The following is an 18,747-nucleotide window of genomic DNA, read 5'->3' on the forward strand; positions in this document are numbered from 1 at the left end:
ATTGTGTCATTCATCCAAAAAGCATTTATTGAGCACCTACTGTGAGCAGGACCTGGTCTAGGAGCCAAGTACAGGGCAGTGAGCAAAATAGGCAGAAATCTCTGCCCTCGTAAGGCTGACATTCGAACGAGAAAGATGACAAATTTGTCAGATGGGGAGAAGTGCTGGAGAGAAGAGCGAGAGAGAAAAAGTTGGGGAGAGTGAAAATTTTAGGTGAAGACGGTGAGGCCCTGAGACGTGGAGCGACTCACCTGACGTCAACGGTAAGCGGAGGAGCTGGGATTTAAAGCCAGGGGGATCCAGAACCTGTCCTCTTAGCCACGTGCACTGCTGCTCAAACTTGACCTGCTCTTGATAGTCTCCGGGGAGCTTATTGAAGATGCAAGCTCCAGGGCCCAGCCCAGGCTCTCCCACAGGCCTGGGAGTCTGTATTTGCAGGGCAGGTGAGGCAGGTGGTCCAGGGACTGGGCTCCGAGAAATGCAGGGTGAGGTGTCAGGAGGAAGGGAGGCCTTGTGAGAAGGGGTGGCAGGCCGGATCCCACCTCTGTGTTGTCACTGGCAGCGTGTCCTGATCTGACCATTTCCGAGGTGGTAAGGTTGCTGCTTGCCCCAGAGTTCCCCGCTCAGGGGGAGAGGTGCCCTGCCGTAGCATGGCTTTTCTTATTGGTGGGTTCATCTCTGGCCATTTCTTTCTCGTTGCTTTTTCTTTGCTTTTTCTTTGTTGGCTTTTCTGTTTTACGAATGAGGCCCTGCATGAAGGCTGAAGAAGGATTTAAAGCCCCAAAACATCTTTTTCTGTATGTATTTTTAAAACATCTTCCCCCACCCTCCTCCTCTCTGAACCTAACCGGCTGAGAATATAAGCTCCTCTCCCAATTCCCCTTCTGGAGGCTGTTGGCAGTGCACGGGATGGGCCATGGGATGCCAGTTTTTTCTGCATGTGGGGGCTAGTCAGGGTGTTTTTTTAAAAGGCCTGGTTCAGAGACCTTAACCCAGAAAGTAAAGTGAGAGGAAAATCTGCATTACTTTCCGGCTCACGGAGACAGGATGCAGAGAACTCTCCATTGTGGGAAAGGAAGGGAGTCTGGTTTTTTTCTTTTAGTTTCCTTCCAGTTGTGTGCTAAAATAGAGTTAACAAGGAGCTGGATATGGAGGCTGCGCGTAAAGGGGCTAGTAATGCACTTGACCCACGGTGGGCACCTATTCCCATCTGCCGGCCTTGGCTATGGTTGCTTGACCCACCCAGGCCACACCTGCTTCTGAGTGTTTCACATGTTGCCCCTCATTACTGTAGGGTCAGAGGTGAGGCCCCAAGGCCGAGTTCACGTTTTGTGAACAGGGACTCCATGTGTCTTTTAGGATGAGCAAGAAGAAGAAGAAGCAGCCAACCAGAAACTTGCTCTACAGAAAGCCAAGGAGGTAGCAGAAGTGAGTCCTCTGTCGGCGGCCAACATGTCCATAGCTGTGTAAGTGCCCCCAACTCCAGAATGCTATCCAGGCTCCTCAGCCTATACCCCCTCCTGGTCAACGATTCGGGGGCCAGGAGCAGTCCCTGACAGGGTTGAGGTACGTCTGTTCTCCCACCCCCTTTTACTTGATAAATAGTTAATAAGCACCTCCTATGTGTCAAGTATTGTTCTAGCTGCTGCAGAGACAGCATTAACAAGAGGTTAAGGGGTACAGGGAGAGCTAGGGCTTGGGAGAGTTGGGCTTTTAAATAAAGTTGTCAGGGAAGGCCTCACTGAGGTGATAAGACCTGAAGGAGGTGAAGGAGGAGCCAAGGGGGGATCTGAGGGAAGAGCATACCAGGCAGCAGGAACAGCATATGCAAAGGCCCTGAGGCTGGGATGTGCCTGTTGTATTTAGGGAACTGGAAGGAGGCCACTGTGACTGAAATAGAGGGAGGGAGGGAGGGAGGAAAGTGGGAGGAAGTAAAGACAGGTGACAAACATCGTTCAGGGCCTTGTGGGTCACGGGTGGGACTCAGACCTTTGCTCTGAGTCAAGTGGAAGCTATGGAAGGTTCTTGAGCACAGGTAGGACAAGACCTGACTTGGGTGCTCATGGGGGCTCTCTGGCAGCTGTCAGGGGAACAGACTGCAGGGAGCATGGGTGGAAGTCTGCGGACTAGGCTCCTGGAAGAAAAAACTTCTTTGGTCCATGCAGAAGGGATAATGGGACTGGAGTAGGGTGGTGGCCCTGGTGGTGGATGTAGCTGAATTCTAGACAGATCAGGAAGGTAGAGTGGACAGAGTCTGCTGGTGAAGCAGAGGCACTGAGGCGCTGAGTGAGATTAAGGTTAATGTGAGATCCATTGACACTGATACTCCGAATTGTGCCTGTGTCAGGTGTCCTGAGGATTTTGTACACTGTGGGGCAGTGCATCATGTGACGGTGGGGAAGGGGCTTTCTTTGCCAAAGTGGAAGGAGGTGGCTGTGAAAGGGGAGCCCGGGAAAACACATAATCAGACCAGTGACTTTAGCACAGTCTGTGGAAGACGATGGTCTGTATAAAACAATCAATGCACACAGAAACCCTGGAAAAGTCTGTATACTCCGGGCTGGGCTCCAACCTGGCCAGCTCTCCAGCAGCGGCCCTGTGGGTAAATAGGCACCAGTGGGTAAAGAGGTGCTGCCCCATGACTCCCAAGTGCCCACCCTGGCTCTCTTTGGGACCACCCAGACCTCTCGTACCCCAGAATTAAAGGGTCATGCAGGCCCCGTGGGTGATTCCAAAACTCGCTCCAGGCCAGTGTCCATGAGGATCGGCTGTCTCAGAGGTTAAAATATTTTGAACATCAGGGCAACACCTCCCAGGGGGTCATGTGCGACCATTGGTCATGTGCAACGGGAATGCCCACGAGGGCTGAGGACAGCCCCCCCCCCCCCATTAGACAAAATATGCAGTCAGAATGAGACACCTACCCAGGTCTAAGGCACTTGCTAGGCCAAGATGTCCAGCCAGGTTGAATTTTCTGCACAGGCTGAGACCAGGTTGGGAGGAGATACCCAGCCAGGCCAAGATACCCTCGTGGGCCGCGATGCCCAGTGAGCCAAGACCACCTGGGTGGAGACGCCCAGTGGGCAGAGACTCCCTGCAGGCGGAGGGGCCTGCGCAGGCCTGGCCCCGCGGTGCTCTAAGCCCTGCGCCCTTCCCTTGCAGGAAGGAGCAACAGAAGAACCAGAAGCCCACCAAGTCGGTGTGGGAGCAGCGCACGAGCGAGATGCGGAAGCAGAACCTGCTGGCCAGCCGGGAGGCCCTGTACAACGAGATGGACCCCGACGAGCGCTGGAAGGCCTCCTACGCCCGGCACCTGCGGCCGGACATGAAGACCCACCTGGACCGGCCTCTGGTGGTCGATCCCCAGGAGAACCGCAACAACAACACCAACAAGAGCCGGGCGGCCGAGCCCACGGTGGACCAGCGCCTCGGCCAGCAGCGCGCCGAGGACTTCCTCAGGAAACAGGCCCGCTACCACGACCGGGCCCGGGACCCCAGTGGCTCGGTGGGCCTGGACCCCCGCAGGCCCTGGGCGGGCAGCCAGGAGGCCGAGCTGAGCCGGGAGGGGCCGTACGGCCGCGAGTCGGACCACCACGCCCGGGAAGGCGGCGGGGAGCAGCCGGGCTTCTGGGAGGGCGAGGCGGAGCGGGCCAAGGCCGCGGACGCCCACCGCAGGCACGCGCACCGGCCGGCCGGCAGCCGGGAGAGCCGCAGCAGCTCGCCGCGCACGGGCGCCGACGGGGAGCCGCGCCGGCACCGGGCCCACCGCAGGCCGGCCGAGGAGGGCGCGGACGACAAGGCCGAGCGGAGGGCCCGGCACCGCGAGGGCAGCCGGCCGGCGCGGGGCGGCGAGGGCGACGGCGACGGGCCCGACGGCGGCGGCGGCGAGCGCAGGAGGCGGCACCGGCACGGGCCCCCGGCCTCGTACGAGGCGGACGCGCGGAGGGAGGACAGGGAGCGGCGGCACCGGAGGAGGAAGTAAGTGCGGGCGACCCCGGGCAGGGTGGGGACCGCAGCGGCTGCGATGCCGGGAGCCACGGTGGCGCCTCTGGGGCCTCTCGCGTCTCTCTGCCGCCCCCGCGCGGTAGATCCCGCTGTCGGGGGGAACCGCGCCGCGGAGCCGCGGGCCCCGGGTCAGCCGAGTCGGGCCGCCGGAGGCTGCAGGCGCACCATTTCGCCCTTGTGCGTCCGGGGGAAAATCTACGGGGAATCCACACCCGCCCACCCCCACCCCCCCCCAAGAATTCTTCAGCTCTTCCATGCACTTGCTGTGTGACCTTGGGCAAGGGACTTCACATCTCTGGGCCTCGGGTTTGTCGATCTGTAAAATGGAGATAGCGGGATCAAACTGGGTCATTGCTGGAGCTCCAACAGACAATTCATGCCGAAGGCCGGAAGAAGAGCGGCTGACACATAAGGGCTTGGTACATGTAGACCATTTTTAGCTGTTAATGAGTCAGCCATCTTTTTACCTGATGCTATTCCTGAGGGATTTAAAAAGCCACACTGGGCCCTCAGAATTGAAAGGAGAGCGGGGTTGAGGCCACTTCCAGGCCAGCACCGTATGCAGTAGGAAACAGCCTCCTTGTTTTCTTGGTATTTTGTGACAATCCTTCGATGGTTCTGTAGTGACTCTACATGTAGGAGCCCAACCATGTTGAAGCACACATTGGTCTTGTATTCGCTGATGTCCTGTTAGTCTTCTTTATATCACCACGAGGGCATCATATTGATTTCTTAATGATGTGTTTAAGAGCCTGTTATATGACCTAGGCGCTAGGCCAGCACTTACCAAAATTGAATGTGTATGTGAGTCCCTGGGGATCTTCTTAAAATATGGATTCAGTGGGTCTCAGGTACAGCCTGAGATTCTGCATTTCTAAGGAGCTTCCAGGTGAGACATGATGCTGGTCCAGGAACCACACTTTGAGTAGGGAGGCTCTGGAGGGCAGAGTGAAGTGACTCAGGGCCCAGTGTGCAGAATCACCATGAATGTGACAGCTACACATGCTGGCCGGCTCCCAGTGGTACAGGCAGTTAGGGTGACACAAGGGAGTTGCCACTAGTGTTGAGATTTTCCTAAGTGGATAATACCTCTTGGCAAAGTTCCATATGAAACAGAGTCTAGGCTTCCTTCAATATGGCCAGTAGTTGCATTCCGGGAAAACGGGGTGTGTATTTAAAACATACAAGGGGCACCTGGGTGGCTCAGTCGGTTGAGTGTACACCTCTTGGTTTCAGCTCTGGTCATGATCTTGGGGTTGTCAGATCTAGCTCCACATCAGGCTCTACACTCAACGCAGAGTCTACTGGAGATTCTCTTTCTCCCTCCCCCTCTGCCCCTTCCCGTACTTGCACATATGTGTTCTCTGAATAAATTAATTAAAATCTTAAAAAAAAAAAAACATGCAAGGGGAGCACCTGGGTGGCTCAGTCAGTTAAATGTTTGACTTCGGCTCAGGTCATGATCTCGGGGTCCTAGAATCAAGCCCCACATTGGAATCCCCACTCATTAGGGTGTCTGCTTCTCCCTCTCTCTCTGCCCCTCCTCCTGCTTGTGCTTCTCTCTCTCTCTCTCTCAAATGACTAAATAAAAATCTTAAATACAAGACATATGTTATGCTGATATATAGAACAGAGGTTAAAAACCAAAGACACAGGTCATTACAAGCAATTTTTCATCTGTGTAAGGGACATTAGTCACGAAGGAGAAAGGTTAATTCTTCCCCAGGTGGCCCTGCCCTGCACATGGTACGATGTTTTGTTTGCCTGCCTCCCATTTCCTAAATGCCCACAGTGGCCTCCAGGTGCTATGTCATTAGGTCTGCATGTGACTGCACAACAGCCTCCTGAAAACCATCACTCCAGATCATCCCCATGCTATCTCTTCTCTTAGGGGTTTATTCATCCATCCCATCAGTGTTTACTAAGTACTTACTACGGTCCTAGCTGGTGCGGTGGATTCAATCATTAACTGCAGGTGACAGGCATGCTAGGAGTGGTCTGGGGCTCTTGGAGAAATAAGACCAAGAAATTGTGCCCGGGCCGGGCTCCCAAAAGGAGCAATCTGAAAAGGGAGTCGAGTGTTCTAGGCTAAGAATAGCATGTGCAAAGGCCCTGAGGTAGACCAGAAGGAGGCCGGTGTGCAGTTTGGAAGGTGAGGAGAGAGTGGCAGAAAAAGAAATGGAAGGGACAGTGATGGGTCAGCAGGACCTCGAATCCTCTCAGGGCAAGGAGAGGCCACAGAAAGGATTTTTAGGTGGAATACAGCATTTAGAACATGACTGGATAATTAAGGACCAGTGATTCATTGATGCTGTTCTTCTCACTACTGCTAATATTAATATTATTGTCATCCTTGTTGTTATATTACTCCTGTGATTAAAGGAGGCCGAGTGATGGGGACGGAATGCAGCACAGCCTGCTGGTAAAGGGCAAGAACCCTGGAGCGAGAGATCACACTCATGCCCATCACTTCCCACCTGTGGGATTTGTAGCATCTCCCTTCCACTCTGTGGGCCTCTGTTGCTCATCTGTAGAGTGGGTATGAGAGCAGTACCTACCGCCTAGGTTCAAGTGAGTTAATACACATAAACTGCTTTGAATCGTGCCTGGCTTCTAATAAGTGCTCAGTAAATGTTAGCTGTTATCACTGTGAAGATTGTTACTACGTACGTACTCAATATATGCTAACTGTGTGTAGTAGTGGTAGTAGTAAGTGTTCAGAAATATTAGCTATTACTATTATTATTATCATTTATACTGTTAAGATTTTCTCATGGAGGTACCTGGGTGGCTCAGTTGGTTAAGAGTCCGACTCTTGGTTTCAGCTCAGGTCATAATCTCAGGGTTGTGACATTGAGTCCTGCATTGGGCTCCGTGCTCAGTGTGAAGTCGGCTCAGGATTCTTTCTGTCCCTCTCTCCCTCTGCCCCTCCCCCCACCTCTCTCCTTCCCTCTCTGAAAAAAAATATTTTTTTTTCTCTCGTCAACAGACCTAAAAACCTTTATATCCATAGCCTTTAGAATGACCACTCCAGCTCCTTCCTTTCACAGTTGGGGAAACTGAAGCCCAGAGATTTTTTTCCCCAAGGGCAGCTGGCCCATAGTAGCAGTGTGATAAGAATGCAGCTTTCCCGAATCCCACAGATGGCCCCTGCTCCCCCTCCTTTCCAGGGGAAGAAAGTACCTCTCCACTGCCACCCCCAGACCTGCACCAGGAGGGCACTGCTACTCCCTTTTTGATGTATGTGTCAGGGGCCCTAGCCAGGAGAGGCATTACACTCCTGACTTATACAAAGGCTCTGATGCTCAATGGGAATAAAACTTCATGAAGATTCAGACAGTTTTAGAGAAAAAAAATCCAAGATGAGGCATTTATCTGATTTTTTTAAAAAATGGCCAAGAGGAAACTTTATTCACGCATATAATGTCCTAAAAAGACATTTCAGTTCTATACAGTGACAAGCCAGTGGCCCTGCCTAAGGGGCCTGCCACCTGCATTTTTCCTTTTTGTCATTTCTTAGGCCTTTTCCCGGACCCACACTGTGTTTTTCATTCGCCAGAACATTAATAATATATATAATTGTTCTCTTTCCATTTCCTCTGCCTGTCCCCCAATTACAGCTTCATCTCCTCCCTGGTTTTAAATGGCCCCCCGCAGCTCTCACAAGCTCACCCCTCTAAAGAGTGGACAGAAGCACATTCTATTTCATTCATTCTACATTGTTCAGCAGCCACTGACCCCAGATCCCCCACCCCAGGCGGCTGAGCCCAACGGCACCCCAAGGCGACCAGAACCAAGGTAGAGCCTTCCCTGACTCCCAGGAAAATGTTGTGGGTCTCAGAGCGGCTGCCACTCCTCAGTAGCCAGGCAGTACCTCATGCTGGATGTGGCTGAACAGGGAGAGCTTTTGCCAAGACCCGCGACACCCCAGAATTAACATCTCAGCTCTCTGTACCCTAATTCCACTTGCTGCCATCACCATGAAACCCACTCCCTAGAAAGAACAAGAAGAGATCCGGGACCTCTGAGCCTCACAGAGTCTATCCTGCCTTAGTAGTAGGACCAGAGTCCAGCCCACTCCTCTCCCAGCTGGGTGACACCTGGCAACTGCCTTTGCCCCTCTGGGCCTCAGTTTCCCTATCTGTAAAATGGGCCTGATCCTCATCCCACCTCCACTGGTGGTGGCTGCGGGGATCAAATGAATTAATACGCAGAGGTCCTTAGGACATGGTGGCACGAGGAAGCGGGACTCTCCTCTGCAGCTGGGGGCCTGGGCACACCCTGGGCAAGGTGTCCGTAGCTTTTGGCAGAAGGATGCTGAAGTGATTAGCTGGCAGAGGGATGCAGTGCAGGACAGGGTTATGCAACCGGCTGCCTATTCCGGGCAGATGATGCACATCCCCAAGAGAGAAGGGGGAAGGGGCCTGACTTCAAAGTTTTCTGCCCCTTTTGAGTTCTCCTTGGAGGCACTTGGCAGTGAAGCTTCCTGGAGACTGAGGTGTGGCCTCTGCAGGCTGAGCTTGCTCTGGCTTTGCAGTGGACAGAGCCGACAGAGGGAGCCAAGAGGCTCCTGGTCCTGGGCGCGAGGCTGACATCTCCGTGAGACTCCCCATGGTCTCAGCTGCTGTGTTCTTTAGTATAACCTCTTTACATGATGGCCGAAGGATCTGGGTTCTCTTTAAAATAGTAATTTACCCCAGCCTGATTTGTGCTAGAGGGACAGCTCTCTCTTTTATTAACAAAAGAAAAAAATCTGTAAAAACAATGAGGAAACACTTCAGCCAGATTTTCATCTCATGGACAACTTCTCAAAAAGGATCAGGAGTGGGTTCGAATCAGGAACTTCTTTGTGGGCTGTGTAAGACACTGAGGAAATACTGATGTAGACTTTATTTACTCACACCATCACAGCCGACACTGGCTATCCAAGGACCATACGAAGTTCCGAGGGCTGTTGGCGGTTCTGGGGCTCGGCCCTCCTTGACTGATAGACGCATCACTGCACACTCTGCCTCTGGCTTCACTCTGTGTCCCCTCTGTCCTCTCTCCTGCTCTTCTGAGGACCGGTCATTGCATTCAGGGCCTATCCTGATCCACGGTGACCTCATTTTGTGATCCTTAACCTAATTACATCTGCAAAGGCCCTTTCTCCAAATAAGGCCACATTCAGAGTTTCCTTGTTGACGCATCTTTTGAGAGGCCCACTACAATCTGCCCTCTGATTCCTCCCATCCCAAAAATCTACATCCATTTCATGTGCGGGATACACTCACTCCACCCCAACATCCCTAGAAGTCTTAGCCTGTTACAGCATCAGCTCCAGAATCCCACATCTCATCATCTAAGCTGGGTATGGGTGAGATTCTGGGCATGATCCATTTGGGGGCCAAATCCGCCCCCCCATCTGTGGACATGAAACTAGAAGACACATTCTCTGCCTCCAGCATACAGGGGTGGGACAGGAACACGGTAGGCATTCCTGTTCCAAAAGGGAAACGCTGAGAAGGGTAAAGGATCACTGGTCCCAAGCAGGTTCTAAACCCAGCAGGGCAGATCCCATCAGGTTACAGGCCGAGGAGTCATTAATAAACTTGCTCCTCATAGTGACCCAAGGAGGTTACAACACCTGTGTGATGGATGAGAAACAAGGCTAACTTGCCAGTGGTTATGTAGCAGCTCATCTCTAGGATCCCCACTGTTGTCTCCAAGTTATAGGGAAGGTTCTGCTACTCTATCCCCATTTAAAGACAAGGGGCTCAGAGAGGTTAATCAGATTACAGAGGATCACACAGCTAGTGAGGGGTTTTGCCGAGACTCAGAGCTGGGTCACTCTGGCCCACTCACACGAGTGAGAAGTGAGAAAGCCGGCTGGGCCTGCTCTTCTCCCCATGCAGCCTCAGAGAGGCAAGTCTGAAAATAAATTACCTTGTCTCTCTTCTGCTTCCTAAAAACACCGTGAACTTTTGCAAGTTAAAATGCAAAATTAAAACGAGGAAGTGTTAGGTGGATTTAGGGTCGCAGATTGGGCCTGGGCTTTGGCACCTGTGATTGCATCTGATTTCCCAGCTGGTCAGTACACGTGTACAACCTGAGAAAAATGTTTTCTGCTGTGACTCAGCTTCTCCAGGGCTCAGTCTCCTCATCTACATAATGGGACTAACAGTACTGCCCGCTTTCTGCAGTGCTCCTAAGGATCAGAAGAGCTGTGTGTGTAGTCTGGCACACAGCAGGTGCTCAATACGTGGGAGCTATTATGAGCAGAAGTGGAGGAAACAGGAAGCAGAACTGGGGGTGCCCTTTAAGAAGAGCCAGAGAGAGAAGTTTTGGATTGCAGAGCCCTCTGGGGAGAGAAGTCGTTGAAATTATAAACAACAGATGTCCTGGGGTTTCCAGGGAACAGAATTTGCCGGGGCCGGCACCCAGGAACTGGGGAAGGATGAGGCCCCTTGTCTGAGGCCCGAGGGTCTACAGGGGTGTCTAAAAGCAAACGGAGCAAACTGTCAGGATGCTGGCTAGGAGCCAGGTCCACTTGGCACAGGCAGGCAGAGCCGGGCCAGCTGAGGACAGACGTGCAGCCGGGAGCCGCCAGACAGGCTCCAAACCCCAGTCACCCTCACTGGGGCCACAGCTCCTGGAGGTGCCTGGCAAGCTAGGGGTGAGTGTGCAGATGGGAGGAGGCAGGGGTTGATGGTCTGGGCCTGGGGGACTTCTGGCCTTCAGCATCCTCATCTGAAAAATGGGAGCATTTGTTTATTATTTGACAAAAAGTGACCAAGTATTTGCCATGTGCCAGGCCCCGTTCTGGGCACTAGAATGAAAGCTGTGAACAAAAAAGGCAAAAATAAACCACTTGCCTCGCAGAGCTGGTGTCTCAAAGGGCACTGGGGTAGAAAAAGCCCAGCCAGGATGCTTAGCATCTTTCTCTCCTCCCCAGTGCACCGAGCACACAGACTCTTTCCTTCTCAGGTCCGTCGGCATGGTCTTAATTAGTTGAGTAATTGAGGCACCAAACTCCTACCCACCCTGTCTCCCCCACTCTCCACCTCCAGCCACACCAGCCTCCCAAAACTCAATAAGCGTATCCCTACTTCAGGACCTTTGCACCGGCTATTCCCTCTGCCTGGAGCACTTTGCCCATCACTCTTGTACCCCTGTGAAAAATTATTGTGTTCATCTGCCAGCTGTGTGGCCTTAGGCAAGAGACTTAACCTCTCTGAGCTTCAGTGTCCTCATCTGGAAAATGGGGCTCATCATTGTTCCTCTTGGGGCTGAGGATGAAGGGGTCATTATAAGTCAAGTACTTAGAGCAGCCCCTGATCGCTTGCGTTACAGAAGTGTTTGCTTTAACTAGTTTTATTATTTATTACATTTATTTGCACGTATGGCGTGCTCCTCCTAACTGGGATATTGGGAGGGGACATATTTATGTAAAGCTTCAGGTAAAGCTATGAGGCAGTTCTACCCGAAGAGATGGTGTCACTGTGTCTGCTTTAGCCACCCCTGAAAACACTGTGTGCCCCGGGGGGGGGCTCCTGGCGGGGAGGGGGCTGTCGGCAGAGGCAGGGGGCTTCAGGCTGGAAGAATGCAGGCCCTGGCATTCTCCCCCACGGGAGTAGCCTCGTCCCCCAGGAAACAGCAGGAGAAGCATGACACTGAAACCCAGGAGGCTAAGCAGTTACACAGCCGTGGGGTTATGGTCTCTGAGCAGGAGTCAGCCGGGCCCTGGGGTGCTCCAGGGCGCGGCCTCTCCATGCCCAAGCATGCCCCCTGCATGGTAGAAGCTGAGGCAGGGTCTGGAATGTTCGTGCTATTATTCCAACTCAGTTATGGGTCCTTTCTCGTTGGCCTGCCTTCCGCAGAGAGAACCAGGGCCCCGGGGTCCCCGTGTCGGGCCCCAACCTGTCGACCACCCGGCCGATCCAGCAGGACCTGGGCCGCCAAGACCCGCCGCTGGCGGAGGACATAGACAACATGAGGAACAACAAGCTGGCCACCGCGGGATCGGCCGGCGCCCACGACAGCCTCGGCCGCCCCGGCCTGCCCCAGAGCCCCGCCAGGACCGGGAACAGCACCGACCCCTGCCCCGTGCCGGCCCCGCCCACCACGGGCACCAACCCCCAGAACGCCGCCAGCCGCCGGATGCCCAACAACCCCGGGGACCCGTCTGACCCCGGCCCCCCCAAGACCCCCGAGAACAGCCTTATCGTCACCAACCCCAGCAGCACCCAGACCAACTCAGCGAAGACTGCCAGGAAACCCGACCACACCACAGTGGACATCCCCCCAGCCTGCCCGCCCCCCCTCAACCACACTGTCGTCCAAGGTGAGACTGCCCCCCCAAGCACCCCCATCACCAGGCGAGGCACCCAGTGTCCTTGGGGCCGAGGGGCTGAGCGGGGCTGCCTGGGCCTGATCCCTGGAGGCTTGGCTGGGGGACCCTGGCCAGTGACCTTACCTCTCTGGCCTCAGTTTCTTCCTCTCGAAATGGGTATAGGTGTGGTTCCTGCCCCTACGGGACTGCCGGGAGGGTTAAATGAGAGAATCCGCCCGCAGTGCCCGGCCCGGGGCTGAACTCAGTAGGTTTGGTGATACTGCCTGAATCCCAGATTCCCATAGAGAAGCCAGGAAGCCACCGCATTTGACAAGCAGTGGATCCTTCTAATGGAAATGGAGGGGCACCAGATGATTTCCTAGGCCGGCGCTGTCCCAAAGAAGTGCGACACAGGCCACACATGTAGTTTTAAACTTTCTAGTAGCCATGTTGAAAGAAAGGAGAGAAGGAGAGAGGAAGCAGTGATTTTAAAAATGAAAAAAAAAAAAAAAAAAGAGGGGCATCTGGGTGGCTCAGTTACTTGAGTGTCCCACTCTTGATTTCGGCTCAGGTCATGATCTGAGGATCGTGAGATCGATCTCCACATCAGGCTCCATGCTGGGTGTGGAGTCTGCTTAAGATTCTCTCTCTCCCTCTCCCCCTCTCCCCTTAAAAAAAAAAAAAAAAAGAATAGGTGAAATGAACCTTAATAAATCACATTTAATCCAAAGTATTACTTGTATGAATCCAAAATGCCATCATTTCAACATGTGATCGACGTTTTTAATGTTATCAATGAGCTATTTTACGTCCTTTATCTCGTACTCTGTCTTAGAAATTTTGGTGGGTTTTATACTTACAGCGTCTCGAGGTTTAGGATAGCCACTGTTCAAGTGTTAGATGTGTAGGTCTAGGCCCTTGAGAGGTTGGCAGTTGGTGACCTCCCTCCAAGCCCTGCCCCATGTAAGGTGGGGGTCAGAGAAGCAGTGAGAATTTAGAAATGACCCACCAAGTTCATTATTTCCAAAGATGATAACAATAGACCAGGTCCTCCAGTGCCAGTTCTATGCAGGAGATTTCTGTGAGTCTGCTTGGTAAAGGTTCACCACCGTCCTATAAGGTGGATCTTGTCATTGTGCCCATTTTATAGATGAAAATACTGAGGCTCAGAGAAACTCAGCCTGCCCATAGACGCATAGCAAGTTCAAGCTGCAGAATCTGCTCAGGAGGGGGGTGGCCCTTGCCATCAAGAGAGAAGTTTTCATAGGGGGACACTCTGAAGTTTGATGAAGGGAGAGCTCAGTGTTACCATCTGTAACGTGGGTCTATCGGGGCTTCTGGTATCGGCCTCCAAGTGATGGTATGAAGATCCAGTGGGATGAGGGGCAGGTTTGTGTTAACATCCCATGAACCTCCTACCAGACTCAAGGCTATCGAGTGGTTGAGAGCAGGCACTCTGGGACCAAGTTCAAATCCCAGCTTTGCCACATCCCAGCTGTGTGACCTTAGGAAAGTCACTTCACCCCTCTGTGCTAGTTTCTTCATCTGTAAAATGAAGATCATACAGTACCAACCTCATAGGGTCATGTGAGGATTAAATGGCACAATGTGGTGCCTGGCACATTGTAGGCACTTTATAAATGTCAGTTGCTCATCGTCTGAATGGACAGGAGCCCAGAGGCTTATGGGAAATCATGGAGGGAGCCCTGTGTTGGTTCTTGTCCCCACAGTGAACAAAAACGCCAACCCAGACCCACTGCCAAAAAAGGAGGAAGAGAAGAAGGAGGAGGAGGAAGACGACCCTGGGGAAGACGGCCCCAAGCCCATGCCCCCCTACAGCTCCATGTTTATCCTCTCTACGACCAACCCGTGAGTATGGCCTATGGCCAGGACAGGGGGCCGGGGCTCCCACTGGGGCAGTGGAAGTCAGGCCAGAGGACAGGCGCCAACAGCGGGTGATGGGGAGAGTTGCCTCCAAGATCCCATTTGTTCATAAGGGATTTTTGACCAAATTAAAAAACGATGCCCTTTTTTTTAAGTCCTATAAGACAGAAATTTCTCATAAAGTACTGATTTTTTTGAGGGAAAAGACCCCTTTCCTGCCCTCAGCTAGAAGTCGTTGTCATATATATTCAAATCTACAGTCTGTAATGTGAGAGGCACCCCTAAGAAATGGTTGCCTTATGCAGTGCACAACCTGTACAATCATACCTGGCAGCCCTGGTCCCTGAGTGCTCACTCCTAACCTCTGCTCCACAAGGGTTTGAATTCTAGGCAGATGGTCTCTGAGTTCCATAGCCCTTTGTCTTGGGCATCCTTGGAGAGGATAGATTATTTCGGAGAGAAATTTATTACATGTGTTACTGTGGCTTGTTTGAGGATTGCATTTTTCCAAAGGACATTTCTTGAAACCTGAGTCCCTCAAAATGCCTCCTGACAAAGAAAAATCATGTCAAATAAACTGAGCAGTAACTGGTTTCTATAACCTGCCTCTTGGGACTCTTGAGTCTCATCCTGTGTGCTTCCTTTTTTATTTGGTTGAAAGTATTTTACTAGGACAACACTTATGTGGTATTTAGTGCCGGGCACTGTTGTGAGTGCTTTAAAATTTTTTTTTAATTTCTCATAATAACCCTATGGGATTGGTACTATGCTTATGCCCATTTAACAGATGAAGAAACTGAGGCCCAGAGAGGTGAAGTTACCTATCCAAGGTCATACAGCAAGCGAGAGAGCCCAAACACTGATACCAACATCCCTCTTCTTAACCACTCAGCCTTGCTACCATTCACACAAATTTATGACATATTTATAAATATTATTAGCTCCACTTAAGGGGTTAGGTACTTAAGTATTATCCCATTGCCACATCAAAGGCTAAGGCCTGCAATGTACAATCTCAGTAACTTTCTGGAGCCCCTACTATGTGCCAGGCATATATTAACATCTTTGAGCTTCACATTCTTGTAAGGTAGGCATCACTATTATGGCATTTCATGGAATGAGAGCACTAAGTCACAGAGGGGATGAGTAACTTGCCTAAGGTCACCCAATTAAGTTAAAAAAAAAGAAGAAATCTATTTAACCCAGAATTTCCCAATTTTATTTGACCACAGGACATTGTACGCATGAAAAACGTTTTCATCTCCTACAGAATCAAAGATAATATTTCTTCAACTCAGTCTGGGAATCAACGATTTTCCAAGAGGGTTGTTTGGAAGTGATAGGAACTTATCAACAGGGCCTGTGAATATCTTCCCTGGCCACGGGCTCAACTTCTTGAGGTTCCATGACCCCCATGAGGGCCCCCCAGATCTTGATACTTTGTTGGGCGTGGGACCTTGGGCATTAGAGATCTCAGGGCGGTGACATAAGGAGATTACAGAAGGAAAGAGTTTGTAAGCCCGCAATCTGAGTGGACCTCTGCACACCCGCCTGTCCCCAACAGCCTTCGCCGCCTGTGCCATTACATCCTGAACCTGCGCTACTTTGAGATGTGCATCCTCATGGTCATCGCCATGAGCAGCATCGCCCTGGCAGCTGAGGACCCCGTGCAGCCCAACGCACCACGAAACAACGTGAGTCCCGCCCAGCAGGCCCCTTCCTGGCTGGGCTCCTCTGTTTGGAAGGAATGTCAGGGTTACCCCCCGGACACAGCCCTGGGAGCACCTCAGTCGCTGGTTCGGAGGGGAAGTTCTGACTCACTGAGGATACTCTTGGAGCAGGACATTCTTGGAGGAGGCAGGGGCCCTGTGTACATGGCAAGGGAAAAGGTAGCCTAGGGTGGGTGGGGCTAAAAATTGCTGGAATCCCCGGTAGAGGGAGTGAGGTGGGCATCATATGGAGGTACGCACACTGTGCCAGGTCTCACCAAACGGACTTCTTGGTTTGGACACGAGCTTTGAAAGAAAGGGCAATTTTGACTCAGAAACATAGCCCGCACTTTCAGCTTTTTGGAGAGCTAAAAAAAGCTCTCCCTTTAGGGGTCCAGGGTCTGCTAGCAGTTCCTGTTAACTGAGCGCTTGCTGTGTTCCAGGCACAACCCCAGGCACTTGGTACATAAGCTCTCCCAGGTGTCCCCATTTGGACAGATGGGGAAACTGAGGTTCAGGAAGGTTAAGTGACCCGACCAAGATCACACAGCACAATTCCATTTCTGCCTCCCCTGGAGCTTCCGCTGCTTCCTTCAACTGTCTGTTTATTGAGCACCTGCTGTGTGCATGACTTCCCGTGAGTCCTGCCAAGTAAGAATAAGTGAGTGCCTGTGGTTGAGAGGGGAGAGTAAGAGACGGGACAGGCGGAGGCGTGGCAGATTCTGGACTGGTAGCAGCACCCCCTGCCCCAGCTCCTTCCTGCCCCCCACCCCCCCAGAGTCAAAGGTACATTTTCCACTGGGAGCCAGCCCTGCTGCCCTCGCTAAGTAGGTTAGGAGCCTGGTGAGGCTGGCAAGCCCCATAAATCAAGCCTGCCCGACAGCAGCTTACCTTGCACTTTCCCTTCCTCTGCAGGCCTGGCAGGGCCCCCAGGGACCCGATGGGGGAGTCGGAAGGAAATAATTAGAACAAGGCTCCCAGAAGAAATTGGTACCAGGGCAGGGCTGAGGCTGCACTCTGTTATCTCCTGCTGCCCGCTCTCCCCCAGGGACCGCAGGGAGCCGGGCCCGGGAGGGGCGTCCCGAGAGGGGTCAGCAAACCCCCTGCCAACTCTGGGAGACCAGAGAAGACTCTGTCGCTGGTTCCCCAGGGGCCTGAGGGAACCCAGCCAGGCTCAGCCCGTGGCAGCCCATGGAGCATTTGCAAAGCTTTGGATCCCCTGCCCCCACTGCAGCAGAAACTTCTCTCCTCAAAGCCCTCCCCCTTCAAGGACACCTTGGTCCTCCCGCTGCCAGCTGATGTCCGGGGACCCCTCCCCCAGTTCTTTTGTTGGCCGAACTAGAACAGGCCTCAGAAAAGTGCAGGAAGCACACGATGCCTCTCTCAAGGATTTAAAGCGCCCACAACCCCCCACCAGGGCAAGAAGTAGAACAAAACTACCCCCGACCTCAGCGCCCTCTCTTCTCTCTGGAGTCAGGGCTCACAACCAGGGACAACGTCTGGGGACACGTTTGGTTGTTGTGATTTGGGGTGAGCAGCGAGGAGCTACGGGCATCTGGAGGGTAGAGGCCAGGGGTACTGCTCGGAAAACCCACCCCTGCAGGTAACCGTGACACACGCACCCCCTTTGGGAATAAGCTTAGCTTCTCGAATTTTCCCGGCTGGTGCATCCTTAAGCACTCGATTTTGGTTTTGCTCATTTCTGACACTCAGCGGATGGGATCATCTCCTGCCCCATTTTGTGTCACCCAACACCGTGTCCCCCATGAGATAAACACTAATCAGTACAGGGAGTGACGGGCATTCTTTTTTGCCGCTGTTTTTTTTTTTCTTTTTTTTTTTTTTAGATTTATTTATTTATTTATGATAGACAGAGAGAGAGAGAGAGAGAGAGAGGCAGAGACACAAGAGGAGGGAGAAGCAGGCTCCATGCCGGGAGCCCGACGCGGAACTCGATCCCAGGACTCCAGGATCGCGCCCTGGGCCAAAGGCAGGCGCCAAACCGCTGAGCCACCCAGGGAATCCCCTCGCCGCTGTTTTCTATTCCGCCGTGTGGCACGATCTGTTTATCCATCCTCCTGTTGATGCGTGTTTGGATTGTTTCCAGTTGAAAATGCGTCACCACACAACCCCTTGCCCTGGGCATGTCACCGGGGATGCCTGGGCATGACTTTCTTTGGGGTGTAACACCATAAATGGAGTTTCCGGGTCATAGAATTTACATGCAGTCAGGCTGACTAGATGCAGCCAGGTGTTTGCTGGATGACCCAGTGACACCTGCGCGGGCAGAGTATGGGGCTCCCAGTGCCCCCAGGCTTGTCAACACTTGGTGCTGGAGACTCTCGGGCCTAGCGGACCCGGTGGGTATGGAGTGGAATCTCTCTAAGGCTTCGATTTGCATTTCCCTGTGATAAATGAGTCTGGATTAAACTGAGCCACAGGACATTGCCATTTGTAGAAGTCAAAGGGTCTGCATATTTGACAGAGTCAAACCCAATTTGTTGGTCTCTTGGTTTCCTCTTGCCTGATTTAATTCATTGAGCTCTCCAGAATTTGATTCACCCAACCACCTGACCTGCCCTTCCCCCACTCCCTTCCTTCCTTTTTTCCCCTCTGCTTTTCCTTCATTGCTTTGCTTAGTAATTACTAAATGTGCAACTACTGTGTGCCAGGTGTTGAGCTAAATGTCAAGGATTGACAGGGGGTGAGATGGTCCCTGGCTTCCCAGAGCTCCCAGAGCACAGGGTCTTTAGTCATGCTCAGCCCTCCACCTCTTAGGCCTCAGGTGCTTTCTCTGCACCCAGATGCTTGCACCTATCTCCCACCCCCCCACCTCAG

The 18,747-nt window shown here is 52.6% G+C and overlaps 1 protein-coding gene across 6 annotated transcripts in view; it reads left to right on the forward strand.

Annotated features, from left to right (window-relative positions):
• CACNA1A (calcium voltage-gated channel subunit alpha1 A) overlaps window positions 1-18,747 on the forward strand; it is a 215,310-nt gene that overhangs the window by 137,515 nt on the left and 59,048 nt on the right. For all 6 annotated transcript variants that reach the window (XM_038567087.1, XM_038567088.1, XM_038567089.1 and 3 more), the window contains exons 18-22: window positions 1,360-1,466; window positions 3,163-3,978; window positions 11,865-12,328; window positions 14,047-14,185; window positions 15,765-15,894. In XM_038567087.1, the coding sequence (XP_038423015.1) occupies window positions 1,360-1,466; window positions 3,163-3,978; window positions 11,865-12,328; window positions 14,047-14,185; window positions 15,765-15,894 (1,656 nt within the window). The remainder of the gene's footprint in view (window positions 1-1,359; window positions 1,467-3,162; window positions 3,979-11,864; window positions 12,329-14,046; window positions 14,186-15,764; window positions 15,895-18,747) is intronic.

The sequence above is a fragment of the Canis lupus genome, chromosome 20 (genome assembly GCF_011100685.1).
Source record: "Canis lupus familiaris isolate Mischka breed German Shepherd chromosome 20, alternate assembly UU_Cfam_GSD_1.0, whole genome shotgun sequence".
Taxonomy (NCBI): domain Eukaryota; kingdom Metazoa; phylum Chordata; class Mammalia; order Carnivora; family Canidae; genus Canis; species Canis lupus.